The sequence below is a fragment of the Miscanthus floridulus genome, chromosome 5, assembly GCF_019320115.1.
Source record: "Miscanthus floridulus cultivar M001 chromosome 5, ASM1932011v1, whole genome shotgun sequence".
Lineage (NCBI taxonomy): Eukaryota > Viridiplantae > Streptophyta > Magnoliopsida > Poales > Poaceae > Miscanthus > Miscanthus floridulus.
Genome location: NC_089584.1, coordinates 37353168 through 37378392, shown reverse-complemented (window position 1 = coordinate 37378392; position 25225 = coordinate 37353168). Strand labels below are relative to the sequence as shown.

Below are 25225 nucleotides of genomic sequence, written 5' to 3'. Positions count from 1 at the left end.
CTAAGCTAGTCATAATTTTTGCTAATGTGGAGGAGAGAAAGGCGGAGCCTACAAGCAATAAGTTGTGTGCACAAGAGCTTATTTAGTGGATGGTATGCCAAGATAGCAAGTGAATGTGACAAGAACGTCTAAAAATCTTGATTTCTAGGGGCGAGCCATGTTGCAGATCGTGCCTAGAGTTGCTTGGAGATGATTTTTTATCCTAGGAAACACAAACACTCGTATTTCGTGCTTGACTTGCCCTAAGTTTTTTCTTAAATTTCTATTTTTATGTTGGTTCTAAAATGTCTACAAAATCAACTTTTAGGGACATGCCACGTTATCGAGTGATCCTAGAAATCGATTTCACTTATCGCTCTTGTTATTATTTTTTCACCCCTAAAAATACTTAATTTCTAGGGATTCCTAGTAATAGAAGAGGTTAGGAAAACCACCTCTACAAATCAAATATGACTATTTCTAAAAATGTTCTGTGTAGCCGTGACAAAACCATCTCTCTTATATTGGAACAATTAATTAGGGTATGGAGTGAAATATTGCAATAGTGACACCCTTAATATTCTCATTGGAAGTACTGTAGAAGCTGAGGTTTTCTCCCGATACCATAGGCAAATACTAGTAGAACGGCTAGAGGAGCCAGGGAACTTCAAATTTTTTAGCGTTTTATTTGAGAACTATATCTAATAAATTATTTGCTCTAGCGCATAGCCTCATAGAAATACTTGATTAGGGAACCGCCACTACCAGCGATGGAGCTAGCGGTGGGGCTGGGGGGCTCTAGCGCCCCTACCGATCCTGGGCACATGGAGCCCCCCTAAGTTCCTCCCTTAAAATTTATGCATATATATATTAGGTAGGAGGGGCTAAGGTTAAGAGAAGATAAAAAAATCTCTATTCTTTTGTTCAGCCCCTCCTAAATTTTTTTCTGGCTTCGTCCCTGGCCACTACAAATAAAATATGATCATTTCTTAAAATGTTTTATGTAGTATCGATAAAATCATCTCTCTTCTATTAGAGCATTTAATTAGGCTATTGATTGAAAATATTGCAATAATTACACCCTTGGTATTTTCATGGACAATTATCGTGGAAGGTTTTTCTCTCGAGACCATGGACAAGTACCGTAGAGTCGCTAGAAAGAGCTGGGGAAATTCAAATTTGTAGCATTTTATTTTAACTATAACTATAGCTAAGAAGTTATTTGCTCTAGCATAGTCTCATAGAAAGTTCGTTTAAGAACACATATTAAGATATTGATTCCACCGTCCTGCAATCCTTGATTCCTCGACCCTTGATATATACATATATCCTCCTCACAAGGCCGACTTGTGGGGGAGCTTTGGGATATGACCTTGTTCTTGTAGGCATATCACTGTCTTGTGTAAACTTTCTTTCAGAGGAGTGAACTTCATGCCCAGAGCCTGTGGTCTTTTTGTACAAAACTTGTACGGTTTGACCTTTGGTGCATTTTCATCCTTACACCTAAATGGTGGACAAAAATAGGAGTAAGTAAAATATCACACACACAAGTTTTTTTACAGATCAAAGGCTAAATTAAGTTGCTTTAGTGATCTTTTAACAAACTATGGGAGTTTGTTTACATTGTTCATAAGTCAAGAACGAATAGTCAATTAAACAATACAAGAAGCCATTTTAATTTTGTCTAGGCCGGAGTACTATACTTGCTGCATATGGATGACGATTTTTTAATATTCCTAGATTGTTGTTTTAACTTCTGAAACACACCTTGAAGCATCATTATTTGTCTTACAAGATGATTCCAGCAAATTATCAACACAATATTATGTTGAAAATACTTTAATTTGGTACAAACATCTTATATCATTTCTTATAACTAACGTAAAGTACTAGGGCTGATGCTTTTGTGCCATGTTTTTTTTTGTTTTTAAGAATCATATGGATTTTCCACAAAAATAGTGCTACAAAGTAAACTCGTCGTCATTGCAAGGATATCTCAATATGTTTGAACTTGAAATAAGTAGTGTAGAGACTAGAGAGAGAGAGAGAGAGATTTACTTAGCGGTGATCGGATACTGTGGGAAGACCTCTCTCATAATTTGAATAAACTCCAACCGGTGCACCACTTCGCCAATGCAGAGGTAGCGTCCATACGCAGTAGGCGCTACTAGAGAACAGACTTTAGAACGAGGTTCATCTTGACATTGAAGGCGGTGATGGGGAGAAGACACTAGGAGAAGCAGAGAAGACATTTATTCAATGGCGCAAACGCTTCATCATCATTCCTGGGGCGCCACCGCTTCCCCTACCTCACCCTAGGTACGAATGAAAGTGAATGAAATATTATTTTCCATTAATTTTTTATTGGCTTCAAAAATAATTAATACACAACTTGTTTTTGTAGCAGGGTCTCCCCCAGCCTAGCCTAATCGTTCGTTCCCCATCTCATCACAGCGTCGTGGGGGGCGAGACGACTTCATCCCCACGGCGATCGCCAACTCCTACACCGGCCCCATCGCCTCCACAACAATCTCCAACTCCTACACCGGCCCCACCGCCTCCACAACGATCTCCAACGCCTCCACGCCGATCTCCACCAACACCGGCCACATCGCCTCCACGCCGGTCTCCAACACCGCCCCCACCCCCACCCCCACCCCCTCCACAGCGACGCACTACAAAGACGTCTAAGGTCCCGGCGGCAAAGAAGACCCTGAGAAAAAGAGTTATTTCTCAAGAAATACTTCCTGAAAAGACTGATGAGCAAATAGCAGCTGAAGAAGACAAAAAAGTGAAAGATTTTTTTATAGATACCAAAAACAAGAGTCAAGCGAAGCTTAAGGAGAAGCCGTACTTTTACCTACCACGAGAGGTGCTGAGGCAGAAGGTCGATGCTCACAAGAAAAAGATCATTGAACTTCGTAAGCCTTCGCCACTATCAGACTATGACCGCTCCCTCGTGAAGTCACATGATGCAGGTAAGAAAAGGAAAAGAGCATCAGGGAAAGGATGTCCCACAGCTCGGACAACAGAAGCAACCAATGCAAAATCTTGTTGTTGCTAATAAATATGGTTCCAACATAGAAAGTCTATCGACCAGACAACTCTGGAGAAGTGTCGGTTCAAGCCCTTAATGCTTTTTTTTAAAGATACTGGTTTAACCTTGGATCAATTGACGGGCAAAGCTCCAATCCAGAACCTGGAAGTTGATACCTGGAAGACTTATAAATATGGCAAAAGTCTATACAACCCTGCAGCTCTGAATGAATTGGGTACGCAAATATACTTGCTCAACAAGTGGTACATGCAGGCGTGTGGCAGGGGTGAGCAGTGGATCTTTGTCAGATTTAGAGACCATCGTTACTTCCGTGGCGATGACATCTTACATATTAGTTTCGAAGAATTGCATCAACTATTCCACTTGGACGCTCTGGACAAATCAATCATTAGCTCCTTTTGTTTGTAAGTGATTCTTACTTTTATTTAATAAACTCACTTCCATGCGTACGTGTATATAATTATCCTCACATGTAACTTATATTTATATACAGATTCCAGATGTCAGAGCTTCAAAGAATACAAGACACCAGTGTTGGCTTTATTGATCCTTATATCGTATTCAAAACCGGTATTATTGTCAAGGAGCGGTGAGTATCTGAAGCACAGGAGAATATCATGATGTTCTTCGTGAAGCAGCACGACAAGACAACAATACTTTTCCCCGTACAACTTTGAGTAAGTGTTAATAATAATGTAGTCTACACATTTTATGTAATATCAATACAACTTATATGCATATACGTGTGTGTATAAACTAATGCAGGTTTCACTGGATACTCATTGTCATTGAGTTAAACTCAAATCGGTTAGTAATCTTTGACTCGTTGAGAAAAGAGCGGGCACTATACCAAGATATGATAGACATTATCCAGGGGTAATTTCGATCTCTCGCGCACAACTATTATTGAATAGACTTTGCCATAATTTATTAACGATCGTACATTATTGGTCGCACAGGATTTGGAAAGAGTTTATTCGGTAACATCGCAAGGATTGCAAGGCACTACTTAATGTAGTTGAAATACCAGTAAGTTGTACTATATACACTTCCCCACGTGTTTAATTACTATATCGTACTTCAATTTACGTGTGAGATGATGAGAATAATCTTCTTCTCGTAAAGTGGTGTTTGCGGCAGGAACCAGGTAATAACTTGTGTGGATACTACATTTGTGAATTTATCACTGCGCACATAAGAAGAACTCCTAAAGATGTCCTCAGAGTACGTATATATCAATTTTTTATTTATTTTTAAATGAATATATATATATATATGTATTAATACTTTTCCTTTTATTTCAAATGCAAGACTGAATGGTTGAAACGAAGGGTCATGCAAAAAGACCATCTGAAAGCAGTTCAAGAGTCAATAGCAGAATATCTTCTAGAAAAAGTGCTAAATCCCAACGGCGAGTTCTACTTTGATCCTAAGGAATAAATGATGTAAATTAAATGTTTATTGATATCGTTATTTTTAGAACAAGATTATGAAAGTGTTGTATATATACATATATATATATATATATATATATATATATCTAATATATATAGGTTCATACTTTATTCGAATATAATAATGCTCGAGATGAGAATTAGATGTAATTATATGCGTGCGTGTATTTATATTAGCAGCGTAGAATACGTATATAAAAACATATTATATATTAAACAAATACGTGTAACTGAACTGAAAATAAATTAAAAAAAAGAAAAAGAAAAGGAACCTTTAGTTCCGGTTGGGGGTTACCAACCGGGACTAAAGGGTGCGGCCACGTTTGCTTGGCTGGAGGGCCTTTAGTCCCGGTTGGTAACACCAACCGGGACTAAAGGTCCCTCTTTAGTCCCGGCTTGATGACCCGGGACTAAAGGTGGCACCTTTAGTCCCGGGATCGTTGTCCCGGCGCGGTAACCGGGACTAAAAACCGTTACCGCCCGGGACAACAAGTCCATTCTGTAGTAGTGAGGGGTTTTGAACACCAACACATGGGCACGCGCAACATCCTGCACATCGACAAACCCGGAGACAGCATTCGGGCACGCCTTCCTGGTGCCCTTCATGTAGGAGACAATGAGCATGTACATCGCCAGGTGCAGCGCCGGCTGCAGCGTTTCACCTAGCGTGAACGCCGGCACGACCACCACCAGGTGTATCCCTCTCTTGGATGCCTCCTCCATGGCTGTTTTCTCAGCAACCGTCTTCGCGACGAAGTAATAGTTCTGTAATTCAACATGCATGTTCCGTTAACAGGATATATATATACACTTAGGGACGGTGAAAGATCGATTAAAATTTCTGAATCAGTTATTCATCGTTAGGTCAGCGCTCTTAGACCTTTGTTTTTAAGCAGAATTCAAGGTCACTCCAGCAACTCTCATCCACAACCTGATCAGGACTCCTGTTTGGGTTCATATGGACAGCACCGTAGGATGAAGTGTACACCACGCGTTGCACTCCCATATCTGCAGCAGCGTTGATGCCATTCTTCGTTCCCTCAATAGCAGCAGCCATGAGTTCCTGCATGTTTCACATGATACAGGTACATACATATATACTTTGTGGCTTACGACATGGAAGACGCCCTCACAAAGTACTAGGCTGACGGTAGAATCGAACTAACAGGGTCGTTCTCTGACACCGGGCAGGCGACATGGAAGACGCCCTCACAAAGCCTAAATGCCGCAACGAGCGACTTGTAGTCCAACACATCAGCACGGCACACAGAGAGGCGTTCTTTGGCTCCGTCGTCCAGTGCATGCAGATGGGCATTCTTGCGGTCCTCTATACAAAAGGGGGGAAAACTGAGTCATTATCTGCGAGAGAAGCATATATACAAAATCCCACCGATAAATAAAATAAACTGAGTGGTCTCAGACTACGTACTCACCAGGGTTCCTTGCGGTGCCCCTCACGCGGTAGCCACGCTGGAGCAGCTCTTTGACGAGCGACGACCCAATGAAGCCTCCGGCTCCGGTCACGCACACCAGCGGCGGCTCGCCGGCCGGCGGAGCCATATGCTCGATCGATCGGTCCTCACCGTTGATTGCTGAGCCGTCGATCTATGTTTATTTGGTGCGCGCTAGCTCCGACACCGTCACAAGTGCTAGCTAGGCAGTGTGTTGTTTCTTTTCTGCTACTAGCCTACTACATATACAGCCTCTTTATTGGCTATCGTTTTGAGCAAGGAAAACGAGAGAAGGCTAGGTCCAACAATGTGATCCATGCCCTATCCGCTAAGCAGGACATGCACCACATGAACATAACGTTCTAAGCGAGTGTTCCTGTCATTATCTTGACGATTAGTAACGGGTCTTCATGTGCAACACATGAACCTAACCTACTAACAGTTGTAGTGGGACTAGAAGGATCCAACGGTTGTCCAGGCGTGCCGAAGCACCTGCACCACGAAATAATTGCCTCGTCTCGCTCTCATGTAGTTGTTTTTTTTCCTTTTTCATCAGTAGGAAAAATATCTTCCTTCAGCTTTACAGTTCTTCATTCATGTGTCGATTATACTGTAGTATACACTTGGAAAAGAGAAAGGAGGGAACAGACTCATGCAAAAATGGTTTCTAGAAGGATGTCTGTCATGTAGCAGTAGCAGTCATTAGAACCAATGTGATCGATCCATGACCTATCAATGCTAGTGAGAAATAATTTGCCTCATCTCGCTAGCACATCTACATATCCGTCGGCTGTCCAGACGTTCATGCCGAAGCACCTGCAAGGCTGCAAGACGAAATAAATTGCCTCATCTCGCTCCCATGTCGGCTCTGTTCGCTTCTCTTATGATCCGTCTTTTTGAGCTTGTTTTTTCAGCCAGAACAGTGTTTTTCTCTCACAACAAATCAGCCGGAACAGTGTTTCGGCTTGTTTTTTCAGCGAATTAGCGAACGGGGCCGTTGTTTCCCTTCTCGGAAATGCTTCCGGTAGTTGGTCCGTTCGTCTGGACGCTGGTTTCCTGGGCCCGTGAATGCTCCTGTTGGTGGTCCATGATGCCAAACGGCCGAACACCCGTATTCCCTTGTCCACACGCTTCCAATCAAATCAGCTCGTCCAGCCTACCATGTTCATAGCGCTGCGACCGCGCTCTAGCACCACCGCGCCATGGCTGCCCTCCACGCCGTCTGGGTGCCCACCGGCCATCCCATCCGCCCTCTATGTCATCATCGCCGTCGTGCAACTCCCACCTTTCCGTCGGTGCGCTGCCACCCAGCTTTGTGACCACACCGTGACTGGGCTCCATCATGACCGTGCCACCTCAGTGTTCTCCACGGCGTCCGGGCGCCCATCGGTCATCCCACCTACCCTCTGTGTCGTCCATCGTGCCACCCCCACCTTGCCCTCTGCGCGCAGTGTGCCTGAAAGGTCCTAATGACTAGAGGGGGGTGAATAGCCTATAAAAATTTCTACAACATTTATGCCAAGTGGTTAGATAATTATAAAGCGAAGCGAGTATTGCACTAGCCTACTAAAAATGCAAGTCACCTATCCACAATTCTAGTGATTATGATCTCTAATTCACACAATGGCTAAGTCACTACTCTCTAAGTTAGTGAGCTCTCAAAGACCAACTAAAGAGCCTCACTAACCAAACAAACAAGACACAAGCTAGCTCTCAAAATTAGTTACACTAAAGAGCTTAGCTACACTAAGAAAGTAAAATACAAGACAGATAGTGAGATTATACCATCGTGGCAAGAGGAGATCAATCAATCACAATAATATCAAATGAATTCCTCGGACACAAGATGACACAATGATTTTTCACCGATGTTCACTTGCTTGCCGACAAGCTAGTCCCCGTCGTAGCGATTCACCCACTTGGAGACTCACACGCTAATAGGCATCACACGCCTAACCCGCAATTGGGTGCCACACAACCAACACAAGATGGGGATCCACATGCTATGAGCAATCCACTAGAGTACATTTTGGCTCTCCGTCGGGGAAACGTCAAGAACCTCTCACAATCACCATGATCGGAGCCAGAGACCATCACCTTCCTCTGCTCGACGATCCTCGCTGCACCAAGCCGTCTAGGTGACGGCAACCACCAAGAGTAACAAGAGAAATCCACAACGAAACACAATCACCAAGTGCCTCTAGATGCAATCACTCAAAGCAATGCACTTGGATGCTCTCGAATGTCACCAAATGATGAATCAATCAAGTAGGAGTGGATGGAGAGGAGTTTCTCAGCTCTAAGGGATGAAAAGTATGTCAAAGTGCCAAGGGAGGACACCTAAGACCGGCCCTTTCACTTAAATAGACATCCCCAAGACCTCATAGCCATTGGGTCATTTAAGTGACCGTCAGACTCGCTGGCACAGGCCGTCGGACCGTCCGCCGCTCAGTCCAACACCCTGCCGCTGCCACTCACGCGGTGCCACGCGTCCCATTTGAAAGGATTCGACCGTTACACGCCAACAGTCGCCTGCCACGCACTGATTACCAACATCGAACCCAGCGTCGGACCATCCAACAGCTTGAGTCTAATGCCCCCCAAATCTACACCGAGAGATCTAGAACCGGAAAAAACCATCAGACTCAAGTCCGACGCTCCCCGTCCGACTCAGGGGAGAGTCCGAAGCTACCACATGTCTCGCATGCATGCGCTGCACCGTTTCTTGTGCGGAGGAACAGTGCGACAGGTCGGTCCAACACTGCTGACCCCTAGGGTCCGACGCTCCTGTGCATGCGCCTCTCAGCTAGGGTTAGCCGTCGGACTCTACTGAGTAGGGTCCGATGCCCCTTGAACTAGGGTCCGATGCCCCTGTTTCACTTCTTTTCAAGCGCAATCACTTCACCCTTGTGCATGTGTTCCAACTCCAAGTATTCCAACACTTGTGTACGTGAGTTCGCAACATTCTAAGCTAATTTCCAAGGGTGTTAGCGCTCACTAGAATCTAAATGAATATGCAACGAGTTAGAACATCTAGTGGCACTTTGATAACTGCATTACATGATGAGTTTCACCCCTCTTAATAGTACGGCTATCTATCCTAAATGTGATCACACTCCCTAAGTGTCTTGATCACCAAAACAAAAAGCTCTTATAAATTATACCTTTACCTTGAGCCTTTTTGTTTTTCTCTTTCTTCTTTTCCAAGCTTTGAGCACTTGGTCATCACCATGGCTTCCACCATCTTCATGATCATCATTCACTTGCTCCATCACTTGGATTAGCACTAACCTATCTCATATACACTTAGAGCAAAGGTTGGCACTTAGGGTTTCATCAATTCACCAAAACCAAACTAGAGCTTTCAATCTCCCTCTTTCTGGTAATTGATGACAACCCTTTCATAAAGATAAGAACTAAAATTCATTTGAATCCATATTGCTTGCCCAAACATTTTTACCATGCGTAAAGGATTTGGTCAAGTTTCATGAAACCGAATTGGTAGCATTAGCTCTCCCAACATGTGTGCTAAGAGTTTGGATAGAAGCTTGCACATATGCATGGATTAGAGTTGTGGGAGAGTAATGTCTACCAAATGATGCTAAGATATAAGAGATAAACCTTTCAAGCGTGATACCAATCGGAGTGCACAAAATATACCATCATTAGCACCATGATTAGTTAGATAGGTCTTGCAAAATATAAACACTAGATACCTTGTGAGATCAAATTAGAAACAAGTCTCTAGTACCACTTATGAAAACAAATGCAAGGCATATCTAACTATCATCCTATGCATGCTAGTTTTTCATTTCATCAATCAAACCTACAACTAGCATACACCACACAAGCATGGATATTGAATTTAAAAACTTGGGCCATGCAAGCAAACATATGAAATGCACATTCAAATGCATCAATAAAGTTTATGAGCTTGCTCCCCCTACTTGTGTGCTTAGATTTAATTAATCCCTTACTTTATCATTTCTCTTTTCCTATGTTCAATTTCTCTCCCCTATCTTTGTGAATTACTTCTCCCCCTTTGTCATCAATGACCATAAAGGTTCAATTTTAGATAGGTTAAGATTATCAATGTCAATCAATGGAGTGAGGATCATTTTCCCAAATTTGGTTCAATCTAGAACACTTATGAAAGATATTTAACTCGGTTTGATCTAAGGACAAGCTTCTTCACACCTTGGTTCAAGGGTTCTCTTGACCATGTTGAGTTAAATACTTATAGCTTATTTTCTAGATCAAACACTAGGTTCATAAGCCTACAAACATGTCATATGCTACCACTAGATCAAGTCAAGCATAGAAGCAATAGTGGTACCATAAAAGCATCAAATTCATTTGATTTTCATGAATGAGCCTATAAAACATGAGGAATGACTAGATACACTAAACAAGTCCTTATCAAAGAATGTATGCATGCCAATCAACTTATACCATGGATTGCTCGAAGGACAGGCATGTCATATAAGTGTGTGTGGGGGGGGGGGTGCATCAACACATATTTGAGAAATCCAATATGTTCAACTCATTCCTTAGCTTGCAAAACCTTTTCTCATCTAATTGCTTTGTGAATATATCGACAAGTTGATCTTCGGTGCCTACACTCTCAATTGAAATGTCCCCTTTTTGTTGATGATCTCTTATGAATTGGTGGTGGACATCAATGTGCTTTGTTCTTACATATTGTCGGTGCGAAAAGTGACCAACAAGTAAATATTTGTAGTTTTGCCGTGCAATGTGATCGGATGTGGCCTAGCACTCAATGACAAAAGATTTATACTAGTCTAGGCAACGTGCCCTACGTCTAGTTTCAGTTGGTCGGTAACTTTATTCCTAAGCCTAGGTGCTCAAAGTTTGTTGTGGGGTTATAAACGAGTAGGAATAAGAAGGGGGTGTTAAAGTCCTGGTCGGACTCTAAACCGAAAGGCCAAGAGTGACGGAAGCTCTAACATGAGCTAAGTATTGCAGCGTATGCTCTGTGTAGCTTTAGAGTTCTAGAGCTATGGAGCTGTTTGAATGCACGGGTTATCTAGAGCCAACCAGAGAGAGTCTGAACGATCATCCCTGGTGGGAGAGAGCGCATCCCCTTTTATAGGTGAAGGGGATGGTCTTACAAGTTAGAGAGTGAGAGATTGTACGTGTGCTACCTAGTCTTGTTGCTCATGCCATTGGGTACGAGACAATTGCCGATGCCCATAATATTGTTCATGCCCAGATGCGCCTAGTAGGTTTTACCATGTTCGCCTGGTATGGTAAATGTCGGCGCCTACAATACTGTAGGACAAATGTTGGCATCCACAACACTGTTTGGGTTCTGACACGCCTAGAATGTTGCATGGTACCCATCTGGCATGGCCTGGTGGCACTATCCTACAGGTGTGTAGGGTATGGCAGGATATAGTCCTCGGCATTGTGGTTGACTTGAGCACCTTGCCTTATATGCTCCACCTGGTCCTTGGGTCCTTACCGAGCGAGCGTCCTCAGTCGGTCGTTCCCAGTTGGCTCCGACCGTGTCGGTCGGGGAAGAATCACAAGTAGAGGTCCGATGTTTCTTCAATCGAAAAAGGAGGTCGGAGTTAGATTGTGTCCCCTCCTTGGCTAGGCATTCCGGTCGGAAACCGAATTGTTCTCTCGGCCAGTCGTTAGGTAACTAGGCCGGCCCGAGAGGCACGTGTTGTCGCTATGCCGTCTATAGGGCCTAGTTTTTGCTGGGAAGCAGGCCCATTGGGGACCCCGGGTTATGAACCCGACAGGAGCCCCCGAGCCATTTTTTGAAGGGGCTGTTTAGACTCATTTTACGAGAGCACCTGGTGGGTATAAGATCATGGGACACCATCGAACAAGATGGAGCACCAACCTAGGCGTCGGGCACTATCAAGGGGCTAGGCAAGGCAGAGTCACCAACCCAAGTGTCGGGCGCTACCAAGGGGTTGGGAGAGGTGGAGTCGCCAACCCAAGTGTTAGACGTGGCCAAGGGGCCAGGCGAGGCGAAGCGCGGACCTAGGAGTCAGACACGGCCGAGGGGTCGAGCGAGGCGAAGCGCGAACCCAGGTGTCAGGCGTGGCCGAGGGGTCGGGCATGGCGGAGCGTGGACCTAGGTGTCAGGCGTGGCCGAGGGGCTAGGCACAACGGAGCATGGACCTAGGTGTCATGTGCGGCCGAGGGGTCAAGTGCGATGGAGCGTGGACCTAGGTGTCAGATGTGGCCAAGGGGTCGGGCAAGGCGTAGCGCGGACCTAGGTGTTGGGCCCGGTAGAGGGTTCAGGCAAGGCGAAGTGTGGACCCCGATGTTGGGCATGGCCGAGGTGTCGGGGACAACAGAGCATGGTCCCAACTGTCGGTCTAGTTTAATGTGTTACCCCATATGTGGTTTCCACAACCGAAGGGGTTGAGCTAACATCACTTGCCTCGACGGCTCTAGTTACGTGCTCGGTGAGCTCGCTAACGGGTATGTCCAAGTGGAATTCGGGTGCATCGTTCGTAACGGGGTCGGCATGGCCCTCATGTGGCATTCCACTACTCCTTAACCCACCTCCTGGTAGATGCCCAGGCCATTCTAGAGACAAACTCAGGTGGCCCACTGGACTCCCCTCAATGGAGATTCTATGGGCATGGCTTGAGGTTAGGATCGAATGAGAAGGTCAAGATGACCCTGTCTGCTCCTGAGCAGATTAGGCAAGGGCTGCTGAGGCTCTTCTGCATTTTCTCTCCTAGCTTTGTTTGACATGAGGCGACGTCAAGCCCTTCGTGGGCCGGCCTTCGAACCCTAGTCGGTTGTCTCTCATATTGAATGAGGCGACTACCGCTTTGTGACACAACACGAAGCCTTTTGTTGCAACAACTGCATATGCAATGCTTGGATGTATGGGATGAATGTATGGATGCATGCATGAGAATAGATGAATGGATGATCATGTACCTAAAAATAGGAAAGGGGTTTTGGTAAATTACCTTGATGGCTTGAGTGATGGGTTTAGAGAGCTCTTTATCGGATATGTCCAAATAGAATCTGGGCCCGTCGTTCATGATAGAGTCGGTATAGCCTGCATGGGGGCATCCCACTACTCCTTACCTATCTCTTGGTAGCCACCTGAGCTGTCCAATCAACTTAGGTGACCCGTTGGTCTCTCCTCGATGGAGATCCCATTGGTGGGCCCTTCTAAACCCTGCTAGGGAAGGTAGAGGGTCATTTGCGTGTGGTTGTGCCTTGTTTCCCATGCCCGAGTTGTAGTAGTGGTGGGCCTTGCCCAGGCCACATCCCATTAACCAAGTTACATTTCATTGGGCAGGGCGCGTCCCATCATCCAGGATGTGTCCCACCGCACGCCTCCCCATATTAAGTAGCGGGAAGGGAGAGGGTTTTCCTCCCATTCCTTCGCCTTTCTCCAACTATTGCCTCTTCTCCTTCTTCCTTTTCACCAAGCCCGTTCATGTGCCACGGTGGTTTCTAGGAGAGAGGGAAAAGTGAGGGAGAGGAAAACTTACAGATCCGTTCGTGAATTCGAGGAGTGATGTCGAACTGGAGGCCATCCAACGTGGATGAGGAGGTGATGTCTGCCTTCACCGAGAAGGGGCTGCTCTTGTCGAAGGAGGTGGTGCATTGGAGAGCTCCTGGGCTGGGAGCAGTTGTTCCGCAACCCTAGGCCAATGAGGTCATCTCCTTCCTCGCTTTCCATGAGCACGGGCTTGGGTACCCCACGCACTTGTTCTTGCATGGACTCCTCAATGAGTGGGGCATGGAGCTGCAGCACCTCAACCTGACTAGGGTGCTGCACATCACCAGCTTTGTCACCGTTTATGAGGCCTTCCATGGGATGGAGCCACACATGGACCTCTTTCGATGGATCTTCAGCGAGCAAGCCCTGTTCGAGGGGAAGTCACCAGAACCACACCAGTTGGGGGATTCACTTTGTAGAAGAAGCCGAAGCCATCGCCCCCTACCCTACATACTCCCCCTATGACTCCAATCGGGGGGTGGCACGGCTTGTGGTTTTATATCAGGAACCTAGTGGAGGCACCATTCTTGTCGTTCACCAAAAGAAGGCCGGAGAGGAGGGAAAGCTGGTCATGGGGTCCTGTCGGTCGGCAGAACAAGTTGGAGGTTATCAAGGCAGAGCTTTAGAAGCTTGTGCAACATTGCCTCAATGGGTTGTGGGTCTTCCACACATTCTTTCATCATCGGGTCACCCCATTGGCGAAAAGAACATGGCCGATGTGGGAATGCATCGGCCCAACAGATCCTAACCGCACGTCGCCAGAGGAGTTGCCAAAGGACAAAGTCTGGAGTCGACTTGATCGGGTGCTGTAGCTGAGGGATAAAGACTCCCTTGAAGGAAAGACCAGACCTCTCCACACCATGAAGCTATCCAATCTGGTTTGCTTCCCCCTTCTTTTCCCATGACCTTTTCCTACTTGCTCTTCTTGTTTTGACTGATTTCGAGTTGCCCATTTCATAGGGACTCCTAGGTTATAAATCTTGGTCGCACCTTCTGAGGGGGCTAGAGGGCATAGCTCGGCAAGCTGCCCAGAAGGAGGCGGCGCTTGCTAAGAGGAAGAAGAGAGCTAAGAAGTCCTAGAGGAGGTTCAAAAAGGAGAAGGAAATCAACCGGTGGGTCTGGGGGGCAAGAGCCAGAGCGATGTGGTGGCAGAGCTCGAGTCAGAGGAGCCCACAGAGATGGGTGGCAACGCGAGTGCCTCTGAGGATAAAGGAGATAGGGGCACTAAGGCACTATCATGACCTCAGTGGAGTGCCATGAGCAAACGATTGCACTCTCATTCTCAAATAGCAATGGTACTTGAACTTGATTCCAAAGTCATTCAAGGTGGCCTTCATCCAAATAATTTGTGCACAACAACTACCAACGTATATGTATTTGGTTTTGGCGGTTGATAATGCAACACTATTTTGATTCTTTGATGACCATGAAATAAGTGATCTTTCCAACAATTGACATGTGCCCAAGGTGCTATTCCTTTCAACCTTGCATCCCACATAATCGGAGTCTAAATATCCAACTAACTCAAACTTTGCTCCTTTGGGATACCACAAACCAATATTTTGTGTATGCTTCAAGTACCTCAATATTCTCTTTGTTTCCTTCAAATGACTCTCTTGGTGAGGCTTGAAATCTTGCACACATGCACACACTAAACATGGCATCCGGCCTTGATGCGGTCACATAGAGTAGGCTTCCAATCATAGAGCGATACAACTTTTGATCCACCATGTTGCCACTTGCATCACTATCCAAATTGACATTTGTTCCCATTGGTGTACTAATTGCTTTGCTCTCATCCATGACAAACTTCTTGAGCATGTCTTTGATGTACTTGCCTTGACTCATAGATGTACCATTCTTCATTTGCTTGATTTGAAGACCAAGGAAGTAACTCAACTCTCCAATCATGGACATCTCAAACTCATTGGCCATCATCTTCCCAAACTCTTCACAAAAGTCTTGATTGATTGATCCAAATATGATGTCATCAAAATAGATTTGCAACACAAACAAGTCATTTCCAATCTTTTTGGTGAAAAGTGTGGTGTCAACCTTTCTTATCTTGAATCCCTTAGAGAGGAGAAAGTCCCTCAACCTCTCATACCATGCCCTAGGTGCTTGTTCCAATCCATACAATACCTTTCTTAGCTTGCACACAGGGTTAGGCTTCTTGTCATCTTTAAAACTGGGAGGTTGCTCAACATATACCAACTCATTGATATAGCCATTGAGAAATGCACTCTTCACATCCATTTGATAGAGCTTGATGTTTTGAGCACAAGCATAGGCTAGCAAGATTCTTATTGCCTCCGATCTAGCAACCGAGGCATATGTTTCTCTAAAGTCAAGACCTTCCATTTGAGTGTAACCTTGTGCTAATAATCTTGTTTTGTTCCTTACTACTATCCCATCTTGATCTTGCTTGTTTCTAAAGACCCATTTGGTTCCAATCACATTGTGGTTCTTTGGTCTTTCAACTAACTCGCATACTTGATTTCTTGTGAAGTTGTTCAATTCTTCATGCATAGCATTTACCCAATCAACATCCTTCAATGCTTCTTCTATCTTCTTCAGTTCAATGGATGACACAAATGAGAAGTGCTCATAAAATGATGCCAATCTTAATCTTTTTTGTATACCTCTTGAGATATCTCCAATAATAGTGTCCAATGGATGATCCCTTGCAATATTGGTTGGTTGGAGTATTGGAACTTGATTGCTTGCACTTGCTTGATCATTAGGTTGAGATGATGAGCTAGCTACTTGATCTTGCACATTGTCATGAGAGCCACTTGTACTTGCTTGATTTGTATCATCTTACTTATTTGAGTTAGAGAGCACTTGCACTTGATCATCTTCATCATCAATCACTTGTCTTGGCCTCAATTCACCAACATCCATGTTCTTCATGGCATTTGAAAGTTAAATGCCTCTAACATCATCAAGATTCTCATTTTCATCTTAGGAACCCTTGGTTTTATCAAATTCAACATCATGAACTTCCTCAGGAGTACCAATGGCCAAATTCCACACTCTATATGCTTTGCTTGTAGTGGAGTAACCAAGCAAGAATCATTCATCACATTTCTTGTCAAACTTGCTCAATCAAGTACCTTTCTTCAATATGTAGCATTTGCAACCAAATACCTGAAAATATGCAATGTTGGGACTTCTACCATTTTAGAACTCATAAGGTGTCTTCTCTTTCAATGGGTGACAATAGAATCGGTTGCTACAATAGCAAGCCATGTTGATTGCTTTGGCCCAAAATGATTGACTCACAATGTACTCACTAAGCATAGACCTTGCCATGTTAATAAGTGTTCTATTCTTCATCTCAATAAGGCCGTTTGATTGTGGAGTGTATTTGGCCAAGAATTGATGTCTAATTCCAAAATCATCACACAACTCATCAATTCTAGTGTTCTTGAACTCACTACCATTGTCACTTCTAACTCTCTTGATGGTTGTTTCAAACTCATTGGGAATGACCTTAATAAATGATTTGAATATTGCAAACACATCACTCTTGTCCACTAGAAAGAATGCCTATGTATATCTAGTGTAGTCATCCACTATCACAAAACCATATTTATTTTCACCGATGCTAGTGTATTGTGTTGGCCCAAACAAGTCCGTGTGAAACAACTCAAATGCCTTGCTAGTACTCATTATGATCTTCTTAGGATGGGTGTTTCCAACATGTTTCCCAGCTTGACAAGAGCTACAAAGTTTGTACTTCTCAAATACCATATCTTTCAAGCCTGTAACTAGATCATGCTTAATCAAGATATTCAATGGTTTCATTCCAACATGACCAAGCCTTCTATGCCATAACCAACCCATGCTAAACTTAGTGAACAAGCAAGTTGACAATTGAGTTTCACTAGCATTGAAATCAACCAAGTATAGATTCTCATATCTAAAGCCTTTGAAGATCAAGTTAGAGTCATCTACACTTATGATCTCTACATCATCTACTCCAAATATGCACTTGAATCCAAGATCACATAATTGAGCTATGGATAGCAAATTAAATTTCAAGCTCTCTACTAGCAACACATTAGATATGCTCAAGTCATTGGATATTGCAATCTTACCAAGCCTTTTGACCTTGCCTTTGCCATTGTCACCAAATGTGATACTATCATAACTATCATTGCCATTGATATTGATTAAGTTGAATATTCTTGCATCACCAGTCATATGTTGAGTACACCCACTATCAGGAACCCAATGCCTTCCTCCGGCTTTGTAATTGACCTACAAAAGAAGATCAATTCTTTTTAGGTACCCAAACTTGTTTGGGTCCTTGAAGGTTAGTGACCAAGCTTTTTGGCACCCAAATGGCTTTTTTCTTTGAGCCCACAATTGGAGTACCAACAAACTTAGTCTTCACTCCATTCACACCCTTGGTAAGCAAATAACAAGAATCAAACTTAATTGAGGATACATTAGTGTTCTCGTTCTTGTTCTTGTAATATTGCTCTACAAGTCCAACTTGCTTGCATCTATTGCAAAACCGACCATTGCCCTTCACAAAACTAGTCTTCTAAGTGACAAAGGTTGCCTTGCCTTTCTTGGGGGTATAGCCCAATCCATCTTTGTTGAGAGAAAATCTTTGGCTACCCAAGCACTTTAGCAAGCGGGCCTCACCACCATAGGCATTGCCTAAGGTGCAAGTGAGCTCATTTACCTCCTTCTTGAGGGTTTCATTCTCAACCATTAATGAGGCATCACAAGTGAAACCATCACTACTAGATGAGGTGGAAGTAGAAGTGCTACAAGAAGGGTTAGCAGGAGCAACACTAATAGGCTTATAGAAAGATTCATCAATAATATCACATGTTAAGACTATGTCACATGTTTCAATTACTTTTTCATTTAGCTCAACAAGAGTGGAATGAGCTTTCTCAAGCTTAGTGTGAGCCTTGCAAAGTTTCTCATAGGCATCCTCTAGCCTCTCGTGAGATGCATTGAACTCATTAAAGGCTTGCTTAAGGGCTTTTAGTTCCTTATGCAAGTCTTTGCTTTCCCTTCTCTTGATGTCAAAGTGAGTTTTAGCATCTTCTAGCATGTCAATTAGTTCATCTTTAGTTGGTTCATCATCATCATCACTATCACTTTCACTTTCACATCCATCATCATGAGATCGTACCTTAGTGGCCTTAGCCATGAAACAAGTAGATAGAGTGTCGAAGAGAGAAGGCTTCTCATTTATAGCAATGCTTGCAAGAGCCTTCTTCTTGGTGGTCTTGTCATCATCACTTGAGGAAGCATTACTATCCCAAGTGACCACATATGAACCACCCTTCTTCTTCTTGAAGGTCATCTTGTCCTTCTTCTACTTCTTATCCTTCTTCTTGCTCGTCTTGTCATCATCTTCATTTTCACTATTGTAGGGGCATTGAGCAACAAGATGATCCTTGCTACCACACTTGAAGCACCTTGATTTATCCTTGTTCCTTGATTATGACTTCTTCCTACTAGCACAATAGCCCTTCTTCATCATGAATTTCCCAAATCTCTTCATAAAGAGAGCCATCTTCTCAACATCAATCTCATCAAAGCTTTAGTCTTCATCTTCACATGATGTTTCTTGCTTTGCCTTGCCCTTGGATGATGATGTGGCTTTGAATGCCACACTCTTCTTCTTCTCATCCTTCTTGTCATCTTTCTTCTCCTTGTTCTTCTCCTCTTTCTCATCATCATCTCTATAGGTGTCATCGGTCATCACATCTCCCAATACTTGGTTTGGTGTCATGGTGTCCAAACCACTCCTCACTAGAATAGTGACCAATATGCCAAATCTTGATGGTAAGCATCTCAAGAACTTGTGGGAGAAGTCCTTGTCCTTCACCTCTTCACCAAGTGCTTTGAGATCATTGACAATCACTTGTAGCCTATAGAACATCTCTAGCACACTTTCATCTTCCTTTATCTTAAAGCTTGTAAACTTCTCCTTGAGGATATATGCCTTGGCACCCTTCACCGCTTAAGTGCCCTCAAATGATTTCTCCAATTTCTTCCATGCCTCATGAGCCATCTTAATATTCTTGATTTGCTCAAATGTTCTCTCATCCACGGCATCACGAATAGCACTAAGAGCAATGTCATTGTTTTGGAGCAACACTCTTCGCCCGTGTAGGGAGCTTCTAGATTTACTACCTCAATCTTGGTCTCCACCACCTTTCACACCTTTCTATTGATTGACTTAATATAGGTGGTCATCTTCGCCTTCCGATAAGGATAATTTCAGCCATAAAATTGGGGGGCTTCTTAGTGTTGTTGATTTGAGCCATTCTGACACCGAAGGTTGTTAAGCCTCAAATCACGATAATCACGGCTCTGATGCCACTTGAAATGTCCTAATGGCTAGAGGGGGTGAATAGCCTATAAAAATTTCTACAACAACACTTATGCCTAGTGGTTAGATAATTATGAAGCGAAGCGAGTGTTGCGCTAGCCTACTAAAAATACAAGCCACCTATCTATAATTCTAGTGATTATGATCTCTTATTCACATAATGGCTAAGTCACTACTCTCTAAGTTAGTGAGCTCTCAAAGACCAACTAAAGAGCCTCACTAACCAAACAAACAAGACACAAGCTAGCTCTCAAAAATAGTTACACTAAAGAGCTTGGCTACACTAAGAAAGTAAGTACAAGAGAGATAGTGTCGCAGAACCGACCAATTTATAAGAATACAAGTATAATGGCAATCCGCAAGCGGTCGCACTGTCATACTTGAACCCATATAAACCCGGTAGTCCGTCGAGTACCACGACGGGTCTCGATAAACGATTTACAACAACCAAGATCGTACAGGATTCAATATGCATGCCACATATTACATAAAGTTCACAGATACTTTTCGTCATCAGAGTACGAATAAAAGTTATTACAAAACAAGTTTGATAAACAAAGCGGAAGCAAACAAGTTCGAGATAAAGTTTTTCCAACATAGTTTAATACAGTGCCAAACCAGATCACGGTCCACAAAAGCAAAGATAGAAATTACTAAGGAAGCCTGCCCACGGCTTACTCCTCATCCACAGCGGGATAGAAGCAACTCTTGCAATAACCATGATACACAGTGCCATCTGCAACAATGGGAAAATAAACCCTGAGTACGAGAAGGTACTCAGCTAGACTTACCCGTCATGAACCAGAAATAAAATGACTCCAAGGATTATGCACGGCTGTATAAGTGGACGTAACTTGACAACATTTTTGCGAAAAAGGCAATTAATCTTTGTACACTTGTGATTCTTTTATCAAGTTAATTATAACTATCCATTTCTAGGTTAGCAACTATCCTATGCCAAACATGTGGTATTTTATTTAGAATCATACAATAGTAACCATAGCAAGTATTGTAATTCCATATTCATCTGAACCATCATGTTTCATAACACAGTTACTACGATGTTGGAGCTAGCCAAGTTTCTCACTATCCGGGAGAGACGGCGATTCGAATCGATTTCAACCAGCTGGGAATTTATTCCTAACACAAACCTAGGCAGACCAGATCAACGGTCACCTTAGGTCACCTTTGGTACAACTCCGGTACACATTTCGCGGGTTCGTACTGCGCCGCACAATCTGGAACACCAGATGCCAGGATGCTCAGGCCAAGCCTGCCCTTGGGCTCAGTCTGATCGTTCCCCGGAAGGAGCGCACAACAGAACGATTCCCGGCCTAAGTTGAATTACTCGGCTTCGCGGTCGGAACGAGTTATCCGGCCAGCTAAGTGAGAGGCATGCGTTCAATCTTGTCAGAAGTTCCAACAATGGTACGGTCCTTGATCGACACAGACGGGGATAAGTCCACACCCAAGACCTCCATGCCTTGTTGCTTCCCTATCGACCTCCCGTCCGGTCTCAATTTACTTTTACCACATGGTTCTGTTCCACGATAGCAGATATAGCCAACCGTGCTCCGGTACCCACCTGTATCTCGCAGGTGACAGGACATCACCCGACTTCTACCGGTCTAAGCATGGCTAAGCATATATTCGATCCTGGACCTATACCGGTTAAAGGGTTAATATCTGGACAAGGAATGTACATGCATCAAGTGGTTTCATTCAACTCTTATAACCTAATGCATCAATCATAAATACGTAAGTAAACATTTGTAAATTACTGGGAGACTTATAATGCTCCGGGGCTTGCCTCGCAGAAAGGAAGTAGGACGATGGTCAGGGCACTCTGGAAGCTCTTCAGGGTTCTGCTCCACGCCTTCGGGAGCGGGGACTTGCGGATTCTCCTGCGGGTTCCCTTCCTCGGCTTCTTCGAATTCCAGCAACGTGATCTCTTCCTCCGATCCTAGATGCATGAGTATGGTATGAGTATTACGAATGCATAATGTTAACAAGTGCATCGCGTTGTTTGAGTAGGTGCGTATCTCTTCTCACTTACTACTTAACTACTCCTACAATGCATCGACTATGCCATAAACAGTATCTACTTGTTTCACTCATAACTGGAGTTCTACAATTCCAAATCTAGTGATCCTGGACTTTCTGGAAAGCTTATCAAATTTTCTACAACTTTGTTATTAACCATTTTTATAGTCCACATCAGTTTCAACATGCAACTCATCATATCCTAGAATCAGTCCGGAAATGACTTAACATGCAATATAAAGTAATAACACCTCTACTTCATGTAATTATTCACAAATTGACAACCTAGAACCTACCAACAGTTTAAGCATACCAAACATAGTTAAGATAATATAATGGCAAAGCCCAAACTATTTATTAAATTGCCCTTATTATTTTATTTAGATATCTAGGTTAAATAATAAATATATATCAAATGTGCTTAATAAATTCTCAGAAATTTACAGAGCCTTAATAATGCTATCAAAGGACTACTATAAAAATTTCATGTCATTTTGCTAAGTAGAACATCCTATACAAAAATGATAAGGAAGCACGGCTTGAAATAGCATAAATGGAAAATCCTATTAAAAGGTGTCAAGCAACAGATTTCTTATTTTTCTTAACATCCATATGGTACTAATATCACCTCCAATTAATTTCATGAATTTTGGACTTATAATTAATTTATAAAAATTCATGCAAGGATTAACTATTTATAAAAGAAAAATCTATAACTATAGATCTACATATGCACTGGTCCTCAAATTTTTATCCAAGTTCATGTATAACAAGAATAGCCTACCACAAAAATTTCATAATTTTTGGAGCACAGGAACTCTAGACATAGAATAAACAATTTTAAATGCATTCAAAAGCACATTTGAAATCCCTATTTAAATCTCCAGAAATTTCTACTGTTGAAGCCAAGAACATAATTTTCCTAAATACTACACTTCCTAAGGAACACAACCATATTTATTTCAACATTTTTGGAGCTACCAATCTGCAGATACAAAAATAACAAAACCAATCAAAAACTGGATTCAAAATGGTTTAGCCTACACTACTGCTGTCGCTGACAGGTGGGACCCGCTGGTCAGGGGACCCCACGCGTCAGTGACACGGAGCAGAGCAGCGGCGCTGCTGGGCACTGCGCGGCTGCGGCTCGACGACGGCGAGCTTCGCCGGCGGTGAGGTCATCAGGGTAGGACCTACATGACCTGGCGAACCTATTGAGCCACTTGGCCGGCCCTATTACTGACCCTAGAGCTAGCGGCGGTGGCCATGGCGGAACGGCGAGGCTGGACCACGGCAAAACGCTGGCGACGTCCTCGGTGGCCCGACCTAAGGCTCGGATGAGCACCGGGGTACTACGGCGGACCTAGCGCACTAGCTAACGCTTGGAGAAGGGGACTGTGGCGGCGTGGCCACGACGACGGGGCTTGCGGCGGAACTCCGGTGAGGCGGTGTGCGGGGCTAGAGCTCACCGAGCTTGAAACGGCGGGCACTGGCTGGCGCAGGGAGTCGCGGGGAAGACGGCTATGCGGTTGCGGTGATGGAGAAGCGGCTAGGCGAGGCTTGTGCCGTCAACGGCGACGGCGGCGCTGCTGCTGTGCTTGCGGGCGCTGCGAATGGCGAAGGAGGAGCCGGGAAAACGAAAATGTAGGCGCTGGGCGTTGCGGGCGAGCGCTGGCGTGAAGAAGGCGCGCTCGGGCGCGGCGTGGCCTGCGCGGTCAGGGCAACGGCGACGCGCGGCCGACGGAACCTCCATGCGGCGACTCTGCTCTGAAGCTGGTCGGCCACTGTGCCGATCGATTCAGTCGATTCAGTTTCGTCAGAACGTGATGGCCGAGCCTGACAGCGCGTTTTCTCGTTGATGTACCGGCTAAACGGTGGCTCCTTCGTGCAAACGTACTGAATAGAAGTTGTAGAACCATGTACCATCTCCAACTCCTGTTAAGGCAGCATACTCTAATTCGCTCTCTAAACCGAGTAAAATCATGCTCAAAGTCGGCTTGTCAGGCTGACAGTCGAGCAAACACTTAGAAAATTTGTTAAGTGTTGAAATCAGGATTTTGATGATTCTTGTGATCCAATTTCCAACATGTTAGGAGCTGAATCAGTCAAAGGCCCAAAAATCAAAGTTGTTCCTTATGTTAAACACTTCGACTTTGCTTTAGTGAACTCCTCCATGCAAGGTCCCTAACACCTAGTTCAACTTTAGTCAAACATGTCACTTTGAAATCATGATACATACACAAACCATGGCTAAATGACCAAACTAGCCTTAGCACTAAATACCAAAGTTGTTCATGATGATACTCTAAGCATGTTAAAACAATTTGCAAGGTCATTTAAGCATTTCATGCAGTAGTCACTCATATGGCTATTCAGGTCAACACATGAAATAACACTTAAATGCTTGATCAAGAAATGTGGCCTTCATGAACAAGGTTCCTTTTGTTAACCTAAGTGTAGCTAAGGTGTTGTAGGGACTAGCACTACCCACTTGCATTCATTTGTACATGATCATATGCATATGTTCTAAGAAACATGAGATAACAAGTAATGTTTCATATGTTTCGATCAACTGTTTCAATTGTAATTGATGATTTATGAATGCTTGATGCTCATGCTCAGGTTATGCAAGTCAAGTTATGCAAAGCTAACACCCGAGGTGTTACAGCCCCTCCCCCTTATAAAAATCTCGTCCCGAGATTTGCAAGACCTACCATTCTTGGAAAAAGGCGGGATAAACTTCTTGCAGATAATCTTCTCTTTCCCATGTAGCATCTTGTTCACTATGATTGTTCCACACCACCTTATAGAACTTAATGATCTTACTCCTTGTTACTCTCTCCATCATTTCTAATACTCGAATTGGCTTTTCTTCATAGGTCAGGTCCGATTGGAGCTGCACGTTGGTGGGTGCAATAGCTTCTTTCGGTACTCGAAGACATTTCTTTAGCTGAGACACATGGAACACATCAAAGATTGCACTCATCTCTGGTGGTAGTTGTAGCTTGTACGCAACATTTCCCTTTCGTTCCAAAATTTTGTATGGCCCTACATATCTTGGTGAAAGCTTCTTTTTCATCCCAAATCTCTTCACACCTTTCATGGGTGATACTCTTAAGTACACATAGTCACCTACTTCAAAAGTTAGTGGTCTTCTTCTTCTATTGGCATAACTCTTCTGTCTTGATTGAGCTGCCTTCATGTGTTGTTGGATGATACGTACTTGTTCTTCGGCTTCATTGACAAAATCAATACCAAAATATCTCCTTTCACCGGGCTCAATCCAATTCAATGGAGTTCTGCACTTTCTGCCATACAAGGCTTCAAATGGGGCCATCTTGATACTTGCTTGATAAC

At 43.8% G+C, this 25225-nt stretch overlaps 1 protein-coding gene across 1 annotated transcript; it reads right to left on the bottom strand.

Annotated features, from left to right (window-relative positions):
• Nucleotides 1-1313: 1313 nt before the first annotated feature.
• On the bottom strand, nucleotides 1314-6159 carry LOC136451978 (cinnamoyl-CoA reductase 1-like). Its single transcript, XM_066452655.1, has 6 exons — nucleotides 5925-6159; nucleotides 5658-5818; nucleotides 5372-5554; nucleotides 4989-5256; nucleotides 2038-2128; nucleotides 1314-1482 (listed from the first exon to the last, which is right to left on the bottom strand). Exons 1-6 carry the CDS (start codon nucleotides 6049-6051, stop codon nucleotides 1314-1316), a joined length of 999 nt encoding a protein of 332 aa, XP_066308752.1. The 5' UTR covers nucleotides 6052-6159.
• Between the last annotated feature and the right edge of the window lie 19066 nt (nucleotides 6160-25225).

Bases quoted from the DNA above. Each gene is read 5' to 3' on its own strand.
- LOC136451978 (XM_066452655.1), bottom strand. From the start codon at position 6,051: ATGGCTCCGCCGGCCGGCGAGCCGCCGCTGGTGTGCGTGACCGGAGCC. The intron at 5,257-5,371 runs GTCTAAGAGCGC...GTTGAATTACAG, and splicing joins AATTCTGCTTAAAAACAAAG to AACTATTACTTCGTCGCGAA. The intron at 2,129-4,988 runs TGGACTTGTTGT...CTACTGCGTATG, and splicing joins AACCCCTCACTACTACAGAA to GACGCTACCTCTGCATTGGC.